Genomic DNA, 18,307 nt, shown 5'->3' with positions numbered 1-18,307 from the left:
TACCGTCACTGTCGTCGTCGTCGTCGTCGTCATCGTCGTCGTCATCATCATCATCGTCATCTTCGTCGTCGTCGTCATCATCTACGTTGCTGAATGTATCTTCCGAGCTTTGAAAATTATCCTGCAACAACATTGCAAAGCTGGTACATTCGGCGATAGAGTAGAGCTGGTCAAAACAGTTCTTGCTGGTGCTCGGGTTGAAGTAGAAAAACCAATGTCAATTTCCACTGGTTGCAATTAGAAGTGGGGATTTTCAAGGCATGGCAAAACTTCTTAAGATAAAAAGTAGCAACTGACTGCAAAAACTAGAAGTAGAATGAAGAGTAGTCACAAAACTTGACTACCCATGAGCAATTGGACGATTTTCACCAAGTACTTGGAAAAATGACCACACAATTGCAGAGATGGGCAAATCGTTTAGCATAAATCTAAAACTGAAATACACATCATAGTAATGAACACAGAAGACCAACCAATGGTGCTACACAGTGGGTGCGACTCTGAAACCAAGTTCCGTCACTGTAATACAGGGATCTACATCGACCAGTAATCGAGACAGTATCACTAAAAAAAGCAGAAGTGCTTCATTATCGATCCCCGCTGTCATTAAGATACTTGTTAACAAGTCTGGATGAGTCACTTAGTAAAAAGGGTTAGCGAACAGCAAGAGTGTAATTCACACATAAACGAACCAAAACCAGTTACGCAGGAGAGGTGACATTACCTCAAACATGTCGTCGTCGGCATCTTCGTCCGACATCCCAGCCGGCCGTGCTTGTGTGTTCGGTTGGACGGCGCCTTCAAGTTCCATCTGACCGGTCGGCATTCCTACTTTCATGCCCTGTCACAATTTACAAGTGAACAACCATTACGATGGTGCGTACGCCACATTTACGATAGCAGTGAATGTCAAGTACCGTTGGTAGTCACGTGGAGAAAGCAAGGCAGCATATTTCTTCTCATTGACAAGCCAAAGTGGTTATTCTCAAGACATGCCATATCTACTTCGAATTACAAACTTTATCGACTCATCGCTCCCTAATCAAGCTCGACACATATGTCCGCCCCCCCCCCATATTTACGGATCCGAAAAAAGAGGACATATAAATGGGAGTTCAGAGTAGGTTCCCAGTAGACGTACTTCATTACTTACCACCTTCGTGCAATCACGACCAGGCATGGGAAAAGTAGTCCTAGTTAGTATTTGAGTACGAGTAACAACATAAATTTCTACTTGAGTACAAGTAGCGATTTCTAAATAAAAAAGGAGTATTTTAGGCCTGGTTTTTCTAAATACTATAGTACAAGTAAAATCAGTTTAAAATCATAACCACTCGAGGAATCTGAAAAAGCAGTAGTAATCCTTTACCGACCACCCCCGCGACTCACCTGATTCGAAAACAACAGCAAGCGTTCCAATTTCTTCGAGATGCTGCGCGTAAATTCCGCGAGCCGGTCACAGTCGGCTTCTTTCAAGTGCGCAACGCAGTGCGTGATATCGGCGCGGCCTTGAAGCGATTTCTCTGAACAAACAAAACGAAAATATGAATTTGCCGGTCTAACAGGTTTACAAGATCTATCTGCAAACATAAAATCAACATTCCTAAACGTCGGGATACTCACCCAGGAAGTCTTGCAATCGAAGCACCTCAGTCTCCAGAACTTGAGCATGCAGTTCCGACGATTTCATCTTTTCCGAGTCGGGCGAGTAGAAACTGAACACGTTCGAGTAGGCCAAAGTCTGCGGAACAATGCGTCGATAAATATAATATAATAGAAAATCTCAGTTCTACGATGAAGGCTTACCGTCCTGGCTCGGCTGAGAGTCCTGCACGCCTCTACCGCACGCAACAAAGTCACAGCGGACACGGCCGATACGTCCACGTGGCTCAGACGCCGCAAAAGCCACTGCGGAAAGGCCTGAAATAGAAAAAAGGGGAGTTGTGGTGGTCAAAGTAGTCAGCGCTGCTACTCAGGTTGAAGTAGTGGCTTCTAATTTGTATCAAACTTACTGCAAGTGGAAGGAGAAAATATAAGGCCTGAAGAGTACTAAGTAATTGGATTGGAAAAGTGAATTCGAACGAAAGATCGCCTGCTTCTTGCACTAAATCAGAGGTGGCTCAAGCAAAATGACCAATAGCGATACAGATGGATTCAATCTTCAATATCCGTTCAGTTACTGTTATGTAGGGGCTATTGCTACTCTAATACGTACTTCGTTACTGACCAGACAAGTGACCACCTCTGGTTATGACAAAGGGACAATTTTTATAGTTACTTTCATTCCGTAAACACATGCGCACATCAAGATCGCTACAATGCGGCGGACCCACCTTGGCCTGATGGTGAAACTGACACCTTTTGTTATGATCCTGAAATTTCTGCCCGGCCTGCGCCAGCTTGCTGACTTTGGCCGAGCACTTGTAGTAATCGCGATGCGTCGGCCGCCAGTCCTTCAGACACCGCCAACAGAAGTCGTGACTGCACTTCAAGCACTTCATGCTAAACATCAATGGTCATTTGTTCATTTTGGGTTTTAATCAATTCTAAACACCACAAGATTAGGGTAGTCTTTTGAATCAGACACCCGACCAAGAACATGACAATAAGAAGCATGTACACAGAATGAAAAGTGCAAAAGTGATTCATTAGAACACGCTCGGCGAAAAGCTCACCCTCAACTCATCCGCTCAAGATTGATGCGGAACAATCAAGGCCATAAATTCTGCAATTGGCAAACACTTGTTGGATAATCCAGCCTGTGCGAAAAATTATCGAGACGACAAGATTTTGCATACTCGAAAAGGGTCGCTCACACTTTCATTTGTGTGCCTTGGAGTCGACTTTTATCAAAATACACCAGCCAAGGCTGTGTCAACAAAAAAAGTTCGTGTATGATATACGCCAGTGGTTCTTAACCTTTTTTCCTCCAGCGCCCCCTTTCAAATATTATCGTGCTTCAGCGCCCCCCAACCTCATATTGTAGGGAATGTAATAAAGACAATGAGTAGGAGGGAGGGCCGTAACAGCACTTCGTCAACCCCCCTAAAAACGATTGCCTTGTGCACCCATAGCGTGATAAACCAAACTTCTGAAGGCTTTGCCCCCAAGAACCCCGTAGCGTGATTTCGATGGTCGGCAAAGTTTGTGTGGCCTGGTCGCCCTAGGTACCAAAATTTTCTATAATGCATGAATGAATAGGTGGTATTTACATATTCAAGTCGCTATAAACTTTTTATCCTCTCAGCCCACGTAATCAGATTTACCAGTAGCGCAGAGTGAGCTGTTGTATGGGAAAATAAAGGGCACGTAATTAATAATTAAACATATTCGGGCGTGCTCGTAGGTACAATTAATTCGTTACCAGGGCCTAATAGCACTTTGTCAGCCCCCCCCCAAAAAAACCGTTGGTCTTGGGCCCCCCATCGGGTGATAAACCAAACTTCCGAGGGGGTTTCGCCCCCAGACCCCCTTTCGGCTATCCGCTATTTGCTGAAACTAGTCATCATCAACATTGGGTGTCCATTTACTGAGGCAGCGATTCTCGCCTGGACGCGCTAAGCGTGAAAAATTTGACTAATTAATGATTGAATTGGTCAATATGATCGGGAATATAGCATGTATATTGAGTGATGTGTGATTGAAAAGGTAGGACCCTCAATAATAATTATACATCTTTGGGCGTATACCCGTTGGCAGGAACGCAACGGCACTTCGTCAGGCCCCCCGAAAAAACTTGGGTCTTCGGATCCCATAGGGTGATAAACCGACCGCCCCCCATCACGTAGTTCGCTTTTGCCAGGAATCAGCTGTACTGTTTAGCGAGCCAGTGCGAAGCGCGAAAACTTTGGATAATTCATAATATAATCGGTCAGTAATAATTGCATATATATTGCTATCAATTTCTTGTCCTCTCTGCTCACGTTACCAGATTTACCGGTAGAGCTGAGTGAGGTGCAATGTTCCCTCGAAGCTGCGCACGTGCGCAGTGCACGGTCTCTGCGCACAGAAAATCTGCGTTGCGCACAACAAATTCAAAGTTATGACCCTTTTTTAGTCGTTACGCACTATTGTCCAAGGGTCAGCGCAGACTGTGCGCAGACTCATCAAAACTTAGAGCGAACATTGTGAGGTGTCTTGGAAACTGTAGGGCCCGTAACTGATAATTAAACATATTCGGGCGGGCGAACCCGTTGGTATGACTTCGTTGCATGATGTTATTTCGTGACCTCCTGTCTGCTATATCAAAAAATATAGAATCGCCCTACAGTAGTCTTACCCTACGTCCTCTTAAGAGGATTTGTCCTCTTTTTTGACCTTATTGAAAGTGTCCTCGGAAGACGCCCTTTTGTCCTCTTTTTTTGAGATTTTGTCCTCTTTTTTGAAAGTTTAGGTCAGATTTAGAGCAAATTGTGTGTGATATGACGCAAATGAGCACAGAAGTGAAGCTCCGGCGTGTATTTCGGAGTGAAAAACGGTGATTTTAGCTCTGAGCGAAAAGCTGACCTTTTTTTTAGTCATCCACCAGGAAGTGTGGAGTGAAAAACGGTATTTTGAGTTCTGAGCGGAAAGATGACCTTTTTTTTTTTAGTCTACCGATCACAAAGTGGGAAAAATTCACCGGTTTTTGAGAATTCTTCTCCGGTTTTGCAAGTCTCAAATTTCTGAAAAAGTGTCCTCTGTTTAGATTTCCAAAATATGGTAAGCCTACCCAAGCGGGATATCGCCTAACTGGAATATCTAGTTTTAGATATCCCTGTCGCCCAATCGTACTAAACTAAAAGACGCACACGAATTCAGAGTGGTATTTCTTCACTTGCATATAATTTTTCCCTGCCAGGTGGAATTCGTCTTCTGGGGTTCAGGTTGCCAAGACAGGAACATTTGGTGCCAGTCATTTAGGCGCCCATGGACAATTAAACCTATATGTCTTATGTAGGCTATATATAACGAAGTTTTCGGTGCTAATTTACTCTGAATACTCATTAGGGATATGTCCCACTACCACATCATCTACTGCGAAGCCATTTTCGCCAGCGCCCCCCATACCGCCCCCCTGAGCCCAGCGCCCCCCATATCGCCCCCTGAGCGTTTCCGCCCCCTTCAAACTCGCCAGCGCCCCTTGGGGGGCGCTGGAGGCAAGGTTAAGAACCACTGATATACGCTGTTCTTTTGAATTCTCTACTAGTTGCTGACGATTACCCCTGACGAGTGTCAGCCGAAAATATTCGGGTTCATTTCAATATGAATATACAATTCAATTGTATATTGAAGTTCTGTTCCTCCAAGAAGCTGTTCAGAATGAAAAGTGATGCAAGATAACATAAAAAGGGCAAGTCATGAAAATGTGGTGGCATGTGACGGTATGAAAACTCAGATTGTGGTCTGGTATTTACTCAGTAGACACTGTTTGTATTTCGACTCTAAAGTGCTTGGTGATTGTCAGATAGCCGTCAATATATAAGGTCACTTACTGCAGGCAACCGTCATCCTTCTCGATATTAGCCTGACACTTTGGGCAACGTTTCGAGATGAGCCTTGCCAGAAGTTTGCTGCGTGCATCCTCGCCCATGTCCTCGTGGTAGCCTCCGTCTTCGAGCCACTGGGACATGTGCGCGCAGCTGGCAGGGTAATGCGCCTGCAAATCGACAAGATACCATTTGATAGATATGCTAAAATCACAATGCCGAACGAGCCGTACCTCGATGTAAGTGCAGGCGAAGCAGGTCTGCCATCCGCATCTCTGGCAGGTGCCGACGTTTTGATGCGCCGTGCCCTTGCGCAGGATTCTGTCGCACCCAGAGGGACAGTGACAGTAAGACAGAGACCTCGTGTTTTCGACGTAGGAACGAACCAGAGCGTCTTTGTACCTGTCGATGATCGTGTGGTTTTACATCGGCGGCGGTTCAGAAGAGAAATACTAATCACAAGAATAGTTGATCTTTTACCCTAGCAGTTTCGGCGCGATTGAGTTTGGTCTTTTTGGGCTTCTAACCCTGATATTTTATCGATTCTTGGTCGTATGGAACTTTGGATGGTTATTCAACCGTGATGAAGAAATATTTTCACAAAAGCTCATTGGATTGCCATACTGTGCCTTTGTGTACCTCATGTTTACTGCGTTGCCGCGGCCGCTTTGTAATAAAATTCGCATACGTACTTCTCCAGCTTCTCTCCGTCATACGTGAAAATTGTCTCGTACGTGCCGAGTGTCGGACGCGCGTTGCAGTTTGCGATCGGACATTTCGTGTTGAAAGCGCGGTTTTCCTCCAGCTTTTGCGACAGATACATTTTCCAACAGTCCTGCAAGGGAGAAATCGCGTTAGCCGGCGAAATATCTTCAAATCTTTGCAACACAATTGTTGATATAAAGCGATTAGGGTCTTGAACCGCAAACACGCCTAACCTGGCAGCAGGCGTGGCCGCAATGCAGCGCAAAACCTTCTCCCGGCATCATTTCATGAGTGCAAATAGGACAGGAATTGTCATCTTCACAGCTTTGGGCGTCTACATTAGACGGGTGCTTCTCCTGGCATCCAATCGCGGACAGCGTTTGATCTTTGTTGGTCGCGTAACGCTGAAAATTAAGCGACCGCCGAGTTGAAAACGCATGCAAGTAGCCGACTGTTGTTCATAAAGTTTCAGAATCACCGGCCATGAAAGTAAATTAGTGCTGCCATTTTTACAGTACTTTTTACAGTAATTTTCAATGCGAGATGAGCTCTAGGCAAGTCATCAATATTGAGTGGTAAAATCTGTTCGTTTAGGCTTGCCGAGAGAACTTTGTTCTTGAACATAATCATTAACCAAGTATAATTATTCAATTCAATTACGACAGACTTCCTGATCAGTCCGATGACACTGAGGGCGGAAATCATGAGGTTACTTGATCTGGCAGAATACTAATGCTTCGATTAAAAACTGTTAATCGGTTTCCATAATCCAGGTGTGCTAAATCCTGATGAATGCGATAATTTACTCTTTAATACATCCAGCTTTATATATGGACTCCCTCCTTAATATCTAGACCAGATTAGGTAATACTTCTACGCCTCAAGAACACACCTCGATCACTTCGTCTGTTCGCCAATCCATTTCCAACAGCAAGGCTTCGACGATGGCCCTATCGCAGTCTAGCGTTTGGGCACACCTTGCAATGGTGTTCCTGATCTCTTGAAAAATCTGCAGGAATAAAGAACGGCTTAAGGACGCCGCCTTTTCTTAACGTTACAGGCCGAGCACATGTTCCGCAAGACAATACATTGCAACGGCAATACAACACGAAATTCAATGTGTGCGCATCAAAATTCTTACCTGGTCATTGGTGAGCGCTTGGCAATCTTTTCCTATGGTTATCGCTGCAGGATTGGACGTCATGCCGTGAGCCAAATGCCACGAGATCAAATCCGGATACGGGTAAAGACTGGCCGCTACAGAAAAGAAAAAAGGCAGGCCGTCAGGAGAGCACTCCAAGCCTTTAGCGTTTTCAGCTTAGTTATCACCCCTATTCATTTCTATATATGTTTATCATGGTATCCTGGAGGGACAAGCAGCGATGCCATATATACCAGTTTCACAAGCAAGTCTAGTCTGTCATCTGCGGCTGGAACTCACAACTACCTATGGTGGGGCTGGGCACTCTACCACTATGCTGTCTTGTCGGTTGAATAAATGAAGATAAGACACAGTTTTGAATTCTTAAGACAGAACTGAAAATATCAGCCTTTCTCTATTTCTGAGGTTCTTGACCGTTTTTTGGCACAAACACTTTTTTTGGATGGATTCGTGGAGCCCATAAACGAGGCAAGTGAAATTTGGGAAGCTGACTGCTAAATAGATAACAAAAGAGGACAATTTTAGCAACGAAATGCAATTATTAGTGTTCACGTCAACCGTATGCCCATTGTGAACTGTGGTTAGCACTGATAACACTGTTCAACAAAATGAAATTTTTTTTTTTAGGCAGAAAATATGAGAGCCGTTTCTGGGGTTTTTGAGGGTGCTGATTACGAATATCACATTACTTTTGTCAGATTGGCTCTCTGTCAGACGATATTTATACCCCTAAAAAAGCCCAAAATTACTGTATTTCCACTTGGTGGGAAGAAAATCGTATTTTTTTCTAACTTTATATTGCGCATAAATGGCTAATTGTCTATGAAGAATATCGATTCGAATACCGATGAAAGATTCCAATTTCACATTAGGAGGAGTTCACAGCATGTAATTTCTCCTGAGATGTAGTAAATAAAACTTTTTAGCTGATCACAAAGCACCCAACTACAAACAGTTGGTCCGAAAATTCGTATCTGCATATCGAAAACTTGGAACAAACATGAGCATAAAAGCTCACTTCCTGTTCAGTCATCTTTATATATTTCCCGATCATCATGTTGATTAGCAAGGAGAGAGGTTCTAACAAGACATCAGAACAACAATAGAAAGATACCAGGGCAGATGAGATGAACCATTGATCATATTATGTCAGACCGTTGCCGGAACCTTTCGAGAAACCGCACTAAATAGCTTACAGGCGAAAATCGTACAAAAAAAAATTTCGATTCAAAATATATCAATAATATTGTATTCCAACTGATTATTTCAAATGTACAATAGGTGGTTGACGTAACACTGATTGAAATAATGCCGCGTTATTTGAGTATCTAGGTAAATACTTCTATACATGACTGGAGTTTATTTAGTAACTATGATAAATCTAATACCCTAAAATATAGTGCTGTTGCTGTATTTTGATTTAATATAGTCTTCTGTGTGTAAAAATAACAAGTAGATTGAATTTCTAAACTTTATAGTACCACTAAGCCGATTTTATATCTAGTCATCACCGCGAAAATGGGAGATTTTGGTCAAAACAGCCCCATGGGTTTTCTCCACAACAAAAGCCAATTTGAAAAAACTAAGGTCATATTCGGAATCAGTGCCCTTCAGAACCCGTAAAACCACTCTTACTTTGTCTGCCTAAAATAATGTGTTGACCAGTGTAATAAGACTAAAAAAGGAGACAAGTCAACAGTAACGACATATCTTGTAAAGGACAATATAATTTCATAGTTGTAGTCTCCATGGAACCCTGCTCAAGTCCTTTGTAACACACACCTTTACCCTGATATAGCGGCATTTCCAGACTTTTCGCATTTTGCTCCACAGACATCTTTGGCGTGCTAGATTGTCTTGTGCTTTTAACCGGAGACGTCGCAGACGAAGTGGACGATGCACTCGTGACTGTTTCCCAATCGTCATCCTCCTCATCGGGACGACCGAAACTTATCTCGATATCTGTGACGTCATAATATGACGGCGGTCGAATTGTTGCGGTGAAATTGCCGCGTAAATATCGGATTGGGTTCCGGTTTCATAATGAATTTTAGCAGAAGCGAGATTTTTTATTGGTCGTAATCGACAGAGTAGAGTGCATTTACAGTACCAGCACGGTCTGGAATTGGTGAAGTGGTTACCTGTGAATTTGCCATAACTATTATTATTATTATGAAAAAGATGCATCACTATCGCATTATTTCGAAAATAAATGATTCGATGAACCAATTAGGATGAATAGCACTTGGTGCATTTGTAATAATTAGTAATTATCATGCATCACCATTGTAGTGATAAATTCCAAATTCAATGTTTCACTGGATGGCGAATTATGATATACTGCAGTGGATGAATTTGCCACTTGGCCACGTATATATTAATGTTTAGGGTTAGGGGCTGCCAATTGCCAAATTTCTTGGTACTCGGTAAAATCCTTCTACTGACAGCCGACTCAATATCAAAGTTACCGTCCCTCTCTGCATAGCAATCAATCTTAATGCACACCAGATCAAATAACTGCTGAAGAAACAACACGCTAGCCTCCCTGAGAAGTAACACAGTCCACAGTCCGGTGCGGCTTGAAGATTCGTTTAATAGATTTCACTTGGAGGGACACACAGTCAGTCACAAATTATAACGTAGTAAAATTTGACGTTGAACGACGAATCGTATACGAGATGTTAAGTGCAATGGAGCGGGAAGATGAACTTAAATGATTTGCTCACTCGATTGAAACTACTCAGTTCAGTTCAGTTCGCTTCAAGTGTAGAATGTCACATTACGTTTCACACATGACGCGATCTGGCCGCTTATCTCTTTACGACGCTAGCGACAATAATATTTGACATAACACAATCCCCGAATTCGATACGGTGACAGAATGCGAGATATGCGGCCTGTCCGGCATGTCTTCTTTACTATGTTTCGTCGCCTTCCAGTATTTGCACACCGATTGAAGATGGAACTAGGGACCTGAAAGGCGACACCAAATTGAATTTGTGTTGAAATTTACAAATTATTGACTTTTGTGTTGATATCCACTTATCATTTGTGAATGAGTGTGTAATTAACGTGTGCAATCAGTAAAAACAGCGCACGGACACGTTAATTATTAGCGAATTTTGGTTTGGGACTGAGGTTGCGATACATTTCATCTCATCATCTTTCGATGAAATGTAGTGCACTGAACAATCTCAGCCACACAACTTCAGACAATTGGCATGATTTATACCCAGCCTCGCCGAGGTGTACTCTTAATACATTAATAGACTCGCAGGACCCAATTTGATAGGTACGCGACGGATATTGTCATACTTCAAACACGGTCGCATACATTCAAAATCGTACTAGAACAGGCCGCTGCCAACAAGAGTTGTATAAGTACAAACGTCATAAGCAGACCTACCTTTTGTCATCTCCATAGCCTCAGAAAAATGCATGATGCCAACTTCCTCTTTGCGTTCTCTTAAAACATGAAGATGAAATAAGCTATACGAATGCCACAAGCATTCCGTATTTTAGACAGATTTTGACTTCTCTCGATCAAGCGTGAGGAATGTTTGTAATTTTCAAAACGGTTCACTTGGAACTTCTGATAGTCAAAATTTACAAAATATTTCGGTCAATAGATCTAAATTTTGACTTAAATTAGAAATTCACAAGATTTGTGATTGAAAGTATGAAATACGCCCGTCTCTGTTACACGTCCATGAAAAACAGGTGATGTCGAATTTTAATATACAGTCGAATATCTCACTCTGCGTCGCCGGCCGGGGTTTCCTCTTTCTCGACTTCAGTCTCGTCTCCTTCATTCGACACGGTGGGCTTCCTGCTGTGCGGCAACGACGATTCGTGCACGTAGGAAACGACTTGCGGATTGTCAGAGTCGCGCTGCACGTAACCCAGGTCGATCAAAAGCTCGCATCTCGCGACAACCTGAAATTGGACAAAAACCGACGGCTCAACTCGAAAATCGAGACGAGAGGGAACAAAATGTACTAATTTGTTTTTCGGTAGCTATATATCGCTGTGTGAATAGATATTTGGAATTTCACCACCACTGGGATTCAGGATAGATATGCTGGCATATCGTCATCAAATGACAAAAAAATGAAATTAGAAACAAAAATTTCCCTGTCCGGATTGAACACTTTTGAGATTGTACGATAGCAGTCGTCAACAACAGTAAATACACATCTCAACCAACAAATTGACACCGGTCTCGCATACTTCTGAAGAAAGCGGATAAAAATGATTTTTATCCTTGCGCATATCGTCTCCGCCCGCGTCCGACTCTTCCTCGTCCGGATTTTCGAAAAACCCCCGATCTCTGGGTTCCCCCAAACAGTGTTTGATAACCTGCGAAAGCATCCTCGTCAGAACGCGTGTGAAAGCAGACGAAAGCGGATGGCGTTACGTAGAAAATAAGAGCGTCGATATGACACGGTGAAGTCTTGAGACATTGCACGATGGCGCAGTCGATAAGCGCGTGCCGTCTCTCCGTGAGTATCTGCAGATCGCCGTGCTTCTTGTTGACGTAGTTGACTTCGTCTGCGCAGTCTGGCGTGACGTCGATTGCTGCAAAACAAACGCATACCTGAGAAACTAAATCATGGGATAAAACAACTTCGAGTATACGGACTCCGACGCATATTCCCGACAATAGGTCTCGAACTCACCAGTCTGGACCGGAGTGACGGAATCCAAATTCGCGCTGAGCGCCACCTTGTTTTCGGTCGGACACGTCAATATATCGGCTTTCGCGAGAGCTTCCAGGGCCGTGTCCCAGTGGTGGGGCAACGCCCTTTTCCAAGATGAGATATCGAACTGAAAGGCGTGAAAAATCAAGTTTGGGAAAGAATACAAAAGTACCGGGGTGCACCACCACGCTAAAGAAAAAATGGCGTCACAGTAGATGGTGTAATAGGGACATGTGATTACGTAGACAGTTTCCGTTTTTAGGCAAAACCAGGCCTTGCACACGTACTTTTTTAATTATTTGAAAATCTAGTTGTACTTGGAGCCCAATTGAGTAGAAATTTATGGCATAACTTCTACTTGAGTGCCAAAGATGGACAACTTTGACCGCATCTTGGGTTTTTCCATTAGGGTCAATCGCAATGCAAATTAGATAATACCAAAATTCGAACACACAAAGTCTGTCTTACCTCGGTATTGCAGCCCACGTCAAAATTCAGGAGCAAAAGCATTTGAGCAGTCGAGACCCGATACGTCTGCCCTGTCACAGTGTCGACAACTTCCGCCCAGCCTTCGGCGGTCCAATGCAGCGGTCCCGTCGTGCCGCCGCCATTAGGTGACACGGTCCTTCGGTAAGCTGACCACAGAATGTGTAGTAATAATAATAATAAGTGGTCAAAGTAGCTAGCATTTCTACTCAAGTAGAATTAGAAGTAATGCTGTCATTTTCTAATTAATTACAAGTAAAAGTAAAAATTTGGAAGGTATGTCGAACTGCAACAAGACGAGGGATGAAAAATAACTTTACCACTACGGAAATATTCTTCGTAATCTTTCAGAGAGGAAAAAAGGTCTGGGTCCAGAGACTCGAGCGCGTCCGGGACTGCGTTTTTGCGAATCGCCCTCACCATCCACGCGACCGGGCTTAGTACTTGTACCGACAGCGAGCCCTCCTTGTACATCCTGTACGGTGCGGCACACGATGAGTCGAAAGAAAAATTTGAAAGGCGACTGATAATAATCACCGAAACTTTCGCCAGTTCGCTTGCACGAAGCAATACAGCCGAGTGCGTTTCTCCTCGGTGACGTCGTCCGACGCAGCTAGCATGGAGAGCGTGTCGTAGATCTCCATCCGGTGGGACAGAAATCCTTTCCATAAAACCTGCGTCAAAAAGGAAAACTCACAATCCATTATCCTGTCGCTGATTTCTACGCTACAAGGAGTCGGCAGAACAGGTTTAATAAAATTGAAAATGGCGGTGTATTCTTACGGCAATTTCGGACTACCACCTTTGCTCTGAGAAAGCGAGACAATTCAATGGTTTGACCTAGGCTGCGTAAATATCTTCGATTTTGAGCTGGGATTGCATGTTTCAAGATCTACGGTGAAAGAAGGAATATGGTAAAAAGAATCAATGTAATCCTCAGACATGTTTTGTCTGGTGAGTAATACATTGCAACAAAACATAGCATCTCGTACAGTAGCAGACACCGCACAACTATAAGAAAAAAATGGAACACAGATTGCAGGGCATTATGTGCCGCAAACAGCGTCAGATAACAGTGTCCATGACTGTCACTATGGTTGGGAAAAATTGTGTACGTGAGCGATTCAGAATCTAGCATTAGGCTTTTATTAGAGCAGTACTCATTGTGACATTATTCGAGCGTGATGCGACTGCAAAGAAAATAACGGCAGTCTGCACCGCATTGAAGGTAATTTGGTATGTTTTTGACTACTATTTCATTGCACTTTGTGATCACAATTTCGTAGAAATGTCATTTCCACGTGTGTTTGGAACTTTGCGCTAGATGGTTTGGATGCGGTGATACCACACCAATCGAGGTTTCAACGATTCCGTGGCGAGAAAAATGTATCAAATCTATAATTCTCATTAATAATATAACTGTTGGTGGAAAGGATCATATAATTTCGGCACCCCCAAAATAGTTACACAAATCATTAGAATTAACACTCAATCCAGATTTGAGTACCAAAATTATATCGACCAGCTCTAGTTATTACTCTACAAAACCTCATAACGTCTCAAATAATGCAGCTGCCGTTGAGAGTAACCCACGGTAGCGCACGCACAAAGTACCTTGGAATGCGAGAGGTCTTGAAGCATCAAATTCGGCCTGTCGTTCGAAAAGCACGGCCGTAAAAGCGCGCCGATCCTCTTCTCGTGGTCCATCGCGCGGATCTCGTGGTTGAGCAATCGGGATGCCAATAAGGAACTGGTGAAGACAAAATCGTAAAAGAACGTGGGGAAGGTCTAGAGAGGGGGTCGACTCACCAATAAAGAGGTTCGAAAATGCACCCCCAGTTGAAGGCTTTGGTGACGTAGAGAAACTCTGCTATCGAATTCAACACGTCCAGTTCCGGTGAGGACAGTGTTAAATTTGTCGCTCTCGTCAAAAGATCATGAATCGCCACGGCCACGTGTTTGCTGAACTGTGATAAAAATCACGTTTGTGATCACAATACCACTGAAAAGCGGTATTTGGTAGCTAACACGTTCTAACCCGAGGTCACGTCGAGATATGTCTCGAAAACGTTCATTGGAATAGCATAAGCGGTCAGTAAACAAAGTTCCATTTTTTCCAAGTACTGAGATAAGCTTTGCCTTCTTTCCTGCGCTATCTACTTGCGTGGCTATGCTGTTAGACTATTCCACATCTATTCATCAAAACTGCTTACTCATTCCACTTCGGATCTCGATAAACTGGGTATGCAATAACTAGTTTCGGAGTAGTTTGGCATGACTTTTCTGAGAAAAATCGTTGTAAATGGGCGAAAGAGACACGTTACTGTAACTGCAGCTGAATACATTTTTCAAAATTGAATCATCAGTCATTTTGCGTTAGTTGTAAAGATGTAAAAAAAAATCACAAATTTCTTTTTTGCTGAATGGTGGATTTCGACACCTGGGTGCTGCGTAATAATCAGCGCCAAGCAAAACCTCAACACATGGAATCGTGACTTGTAACGCACATATTTCAACATACAGAATAATCGAAAGACACTGCCCTATGTATATCACCGTCGTGCAAACATCACTAGCAGTCAGGCCGACAGAGACAACTTACTGTCACAGTGCGTCCAATATCGAGTGTTCCGATGGCTGTCGAAATACCGCGAATCATACGTAGAAAATACCGCACGTTGTTTCCAAACAATTCCGACGTGCACGACAACAAGCAGTCGAATTCTTTAGCGAGGGCTGCAGAAATCCACAGAACAGTCAAAAATAGCGATCCTCAACTTAAGAAAAAAAAAATTGTACCTTCACAGAAGCCAGACGCTAGCTTTTTCATGGACACCATATTGTCGGCAGAAGACTCAACCTCAAGGGCGCCCGTCAAAAACTCCTGCAGTCGAATCGAAACCACTTCACACCACTGCAACGCGAGAGGCTGGGTCCCAGAATGAGACAAACTGCCCCCGAACACGGGGTCCAGCATGTCATCGCCGACCGAAGGGCCGGTCTCTTTTGCCGATTTTCGTGACGTCTCGATCAGAAGCGACTGCATAGAGTGATGCGAGGACGGCTTGCTTTTATCGCTTCTCGCCGAGTCATCGACTGGGAATGAAAAATAATTGCCGACTCACTAAATTTTCATTCACACTACATCTGTTCCAGGGGCTCTCAAACTGGAGTCCATGGAGTAGTTTTGAGGGGTTAGTGAAAAGAAAATAGGAATCGCCATACAGAGGCGACCCCTAATATATGCAAGTAATATAATTATTGATCGAATTCATTCATTACCTTGGTAACTATTTTGCAAACTGCAAGTCCTAGTCCCTGATTACTTGACTAAGTGCATGTAGACTAGACATATCCTATCTGACTACTTCCTAAATTTCCTTTATGGCCAATGCCTATAAGTGAGATTATTAGTCTATTAGTAAGTAATTTGTAAGATGCATCTCTGCATCTCAATAGTTGCTGACTCATACATAAGAACAACACTTCGATTGTTCTATCTACATTTAAATAATACAGGATGGGATATATGTCGTGTTTGAATGATTCATACATACCAGGTTATTAGAGAGACGATGTTATAAAAACTGATAAAATATGAAAAAGGGAGGATATTTAGAAAGGCAATCTTTCATGCATAGTGAATAATTCGAGCTGTCTCATAATTAAACAAATTTGCATGCCATCGTTAATCGGATGTTTGCATATGTTTAATGGTTATATGATAGTTATTTACCCGTCACTGTGGCATAAAATTTTCAAAGTGAATTGGTAATACTGTTGGAGTCGGAGGCGGTAGTAAAATTTACCGACTCCACAGCCCTGGTTGTTATATACTTCTGTCACGCATCACTCTCCACATAGTTGTGTCATTTACACTATTACAGCATCGTAAAATCATCAGTTGCAGCTAGGCTACTACTTGTATATCAACTCAATAGTCAGTTGACTGTTGATACTGCGTACCAAGTTCTTTTGAATTCTCTACTAGTTGCTGACAATCACTCCCGACGAGTGTCGGCCGAAAATAGGCAGGATTATTCAATATGAATATGCAATTTCATTGTATATCCAGGTAATGCAGTTAAAATTTCACAGACTAGGCCACAAAAGGATCTACAGCCAACTTCAAAAAATACTTTAGGGAGGGCTGTCCGCAGTAAAACAGTCTTAAGAACCTACGAATCTAAATCTCTTACGGGATTTGGATTGCATGTTCTGTTTCCACTTGTCGACGCTCGAATTCTGGGACTTTTGCGGCCGGAACGATGTGCTCGGATTCAAGTCCACCATCAATCTCGTGAGGCGACGCAGTCGGGACAGGAACTCCATCTGTTCCGATTCGAACGACGTGGACTTGGGCGTCGACGGGTTGGACATCTCCAAGTAGAGGGACAGCAAGTGAAATACTAGAGGTTTGTCGTCGGCGAATCCGGCGCTGGCTTCTTGAACCGCTGCGGATAAAGAACAGGGCTGACAAGCTAACGACAACATAGCAACCAACGCTGGGCTTAGTATTAGAGCCAATCTCGTTGATCTCAACAGCCCGACAGTGTGTTGCATGAAACCAAATATTGGTAACACAGTGATAAGTACATAGAGAATTAGTTGACCTCCGAAAATTCCCACAACTGATGAATATATCGTCGCTGCGGAAGCAGAGTGGCTTCTCCATTGTACATTTTACACATGTTGAGAGAATGAAGAATTTGGAATGTTTTCAATTTCTTTCGACCCTATCTCGGCCATAGTTAACTTTGAAACAACGGGACAAACGTAACCATGGCTAAGATAAAGCGCTAAAGAATGAAAATTTTTACCAGAAACTTGATTTTCTCAAAATTCGAAAAATGGATCTCAAAATTTGAAAATTGGACTTTGGCAGCTTTGATTCCCCAGCAACGAGATAGTAACCGCACAGGAGACAACACGAATAGAATCAAAACAAGAACATCGCGCATTTGCAATGCATTAAGTGACAGTTTGGCTCCTTTTAGCCGGTAACACTTTTTTTTTTTCAAGGCAAAATGTTTAAAAAAAATAAAAATGGGTTGCAACGCAACTGTGCAAAAATACAGCCTAATTCTAAGAAATAACTTGTAAAAACGGCCAAATGACGACACCAGACATTCTACAAACAAATTGTCGGAGAAACCAGGGCACTAATTAACATTAAATAATAATACAAACTTGACGAACCGGATAAAAACGGATGTATGACGGCGTTTCGGAACGCGTGTCCCAAAACCATGGACGACTCGTCGTTGGGCAGGTAGAGGTCGGCGAATTTCTGCTCGTGACGTATCGCCTCCACGATCCTAAAAATATCGTCAACATTTTGAGATACAAATCCACATCTCAGATTCGAGTCTGGGTCCGGAAATTTACTTATATCAAGTGTAGTCCTACAAACTATACAAAACCTTCATTTGTCCACATTACCAGATTTACTCCACTCGAGCGTTACGACTGGCTCTTATAAGGAGTCAACGCCAGTAACTGCAGTTCACCAAATTCGAAACACAGAAACAGTTTTACTGTTGAAGAAACTTTTGGATGTACACAACTTCAATACATAATCGAATATGCAATATATTCGTATTGAAATAATCCCAAATATTTCCAGTTCACTCCCGTCAGGGTTAATCGTCAGCAATTAGTAAAGAATTCACAAGAACTTTGTATATCCACAGTCGGATCACCGATCTTATAGTCACCACGTTACAATGAGAAGTACACATACTCACACAAGTCCATATCCAGTAATGACTGAGATATATTCAAAA

General features: G+C 42.9%; 1 protein-coding gene across 4 annotated transcripts in view; it reads right to left on the bottom strand.

The window, feature by feature from the left end:
* The window catches only part of LOC145450254 (cullin-9-like), a 40,249-nt gene that overhangs the window by 624 nt on the left and 21,318 nt on the right, over positions 1-18,307 (bottom strand). For 2 of the 4 annotated variants that reach the window (XM_080328764.1, XM_080328767.1), the window contains 27 exons: positions 17,721-17,839; positions 16,721-16,975; positions 15,321-15,617; positions 15,124-15,257; positions 14,331-14,488; positions 14,136-14,271; positions 13,059-13,195; positions 12,842-12,996; positions 12,504-12,670; positions 12,015-12,162; positions 11,753-11,913; positions 11,566-11,694; positions 11,093-11,271; positions 10,742-10,800; positions 9,118-9,297; positions 7,315-7,430; positions 7,066-7,182; positions 6,407-6,577; positions 6,161-6,303; positions 5,702-5,870; positions 5,475-5,638; positions 2,334-2,502; positions 1,807-1,920; positions 1,624-1,741; positions 1,390-1,523; positions 725-841; positions 4-121 (listed from right to left, as the gene is read on the bottom strand). In XM_080328764.1, the coding sequence (XP_080184890.1) occupies positions 4-121; positions 725-841; positions 1,390-1,523; positions 1,624-1,741; positions 1,807-1,920; positions 2,334-2,502; positions 5,475-5,638; positions 5,702-5,870; positions 6,161-6,303; positions 6,407-6,577; positions 7,066-7,182; positions 7,315-7,430; positions 9,118-9,297; positions 10,742-10,800; positions 11,093-11,271; positions 11,566-11,694; positions 11,753-11,913; positions 12,015-12,162; positions 12,504-12,670; positions 12,842-12,996; positions 13,059-13,195; positions 14,136-14,271; positions 14,331-14,488; positions 15,124-15,257; positions 15,321-15,617; positions 16,721-16,975; positions 17,721-17,839 (4,064 nt within the window). The remainder of the gene's footprint in view (positions 1-3; positions 122-724; positions 842-1,389; positions 1,524-1,623; positions 1,742-1,806; positions 1,921-2,333; positions 2,503-5,474; positions 5,639-5,701; positions 5,871-6,160; positions 6,304-6,406; positions 6,578-7,065; positions 7,183-7,314; positions 7,431-9,117; positions 9,298-10,741; positions 10,801-11,092; positions 11,272-11,565; positions 11,695-11,752; positions 11,914-12,014; positions 12,163-12,503; positions 12,671-12,841; positions 12,997-13,058; positions 13,196-14,135; positions 14,272-14,330; positions 14,489-15,123; positions 15,258-15,320; positions 15,618-16,720; positions 16,976-17,720; positions 17,840-18,307) is intronic. The other 2 variants (XM_080328765.1, XM_080328766.1) reach the window with 2 other exon arrangements.

This window comes from Botryllus schlosseri, chromosome 11 (assembly GCF_051294905.1).
Source record: "Botryllus schlosseri isolate E-star chromosome 11, Bs_hap1, whole genome shotgun sequence".
Taxonomy (NCBI): domain Eukaryota; kingdom Metazoa; phylum Chordata; class Ascidiacea; order Stolidobranchia; family Styelidae; genus Botryllus; species Botryllus schlosseri.
This window is presented reverse-complemented; position numbering and strand designations above follow the sequence as displayed.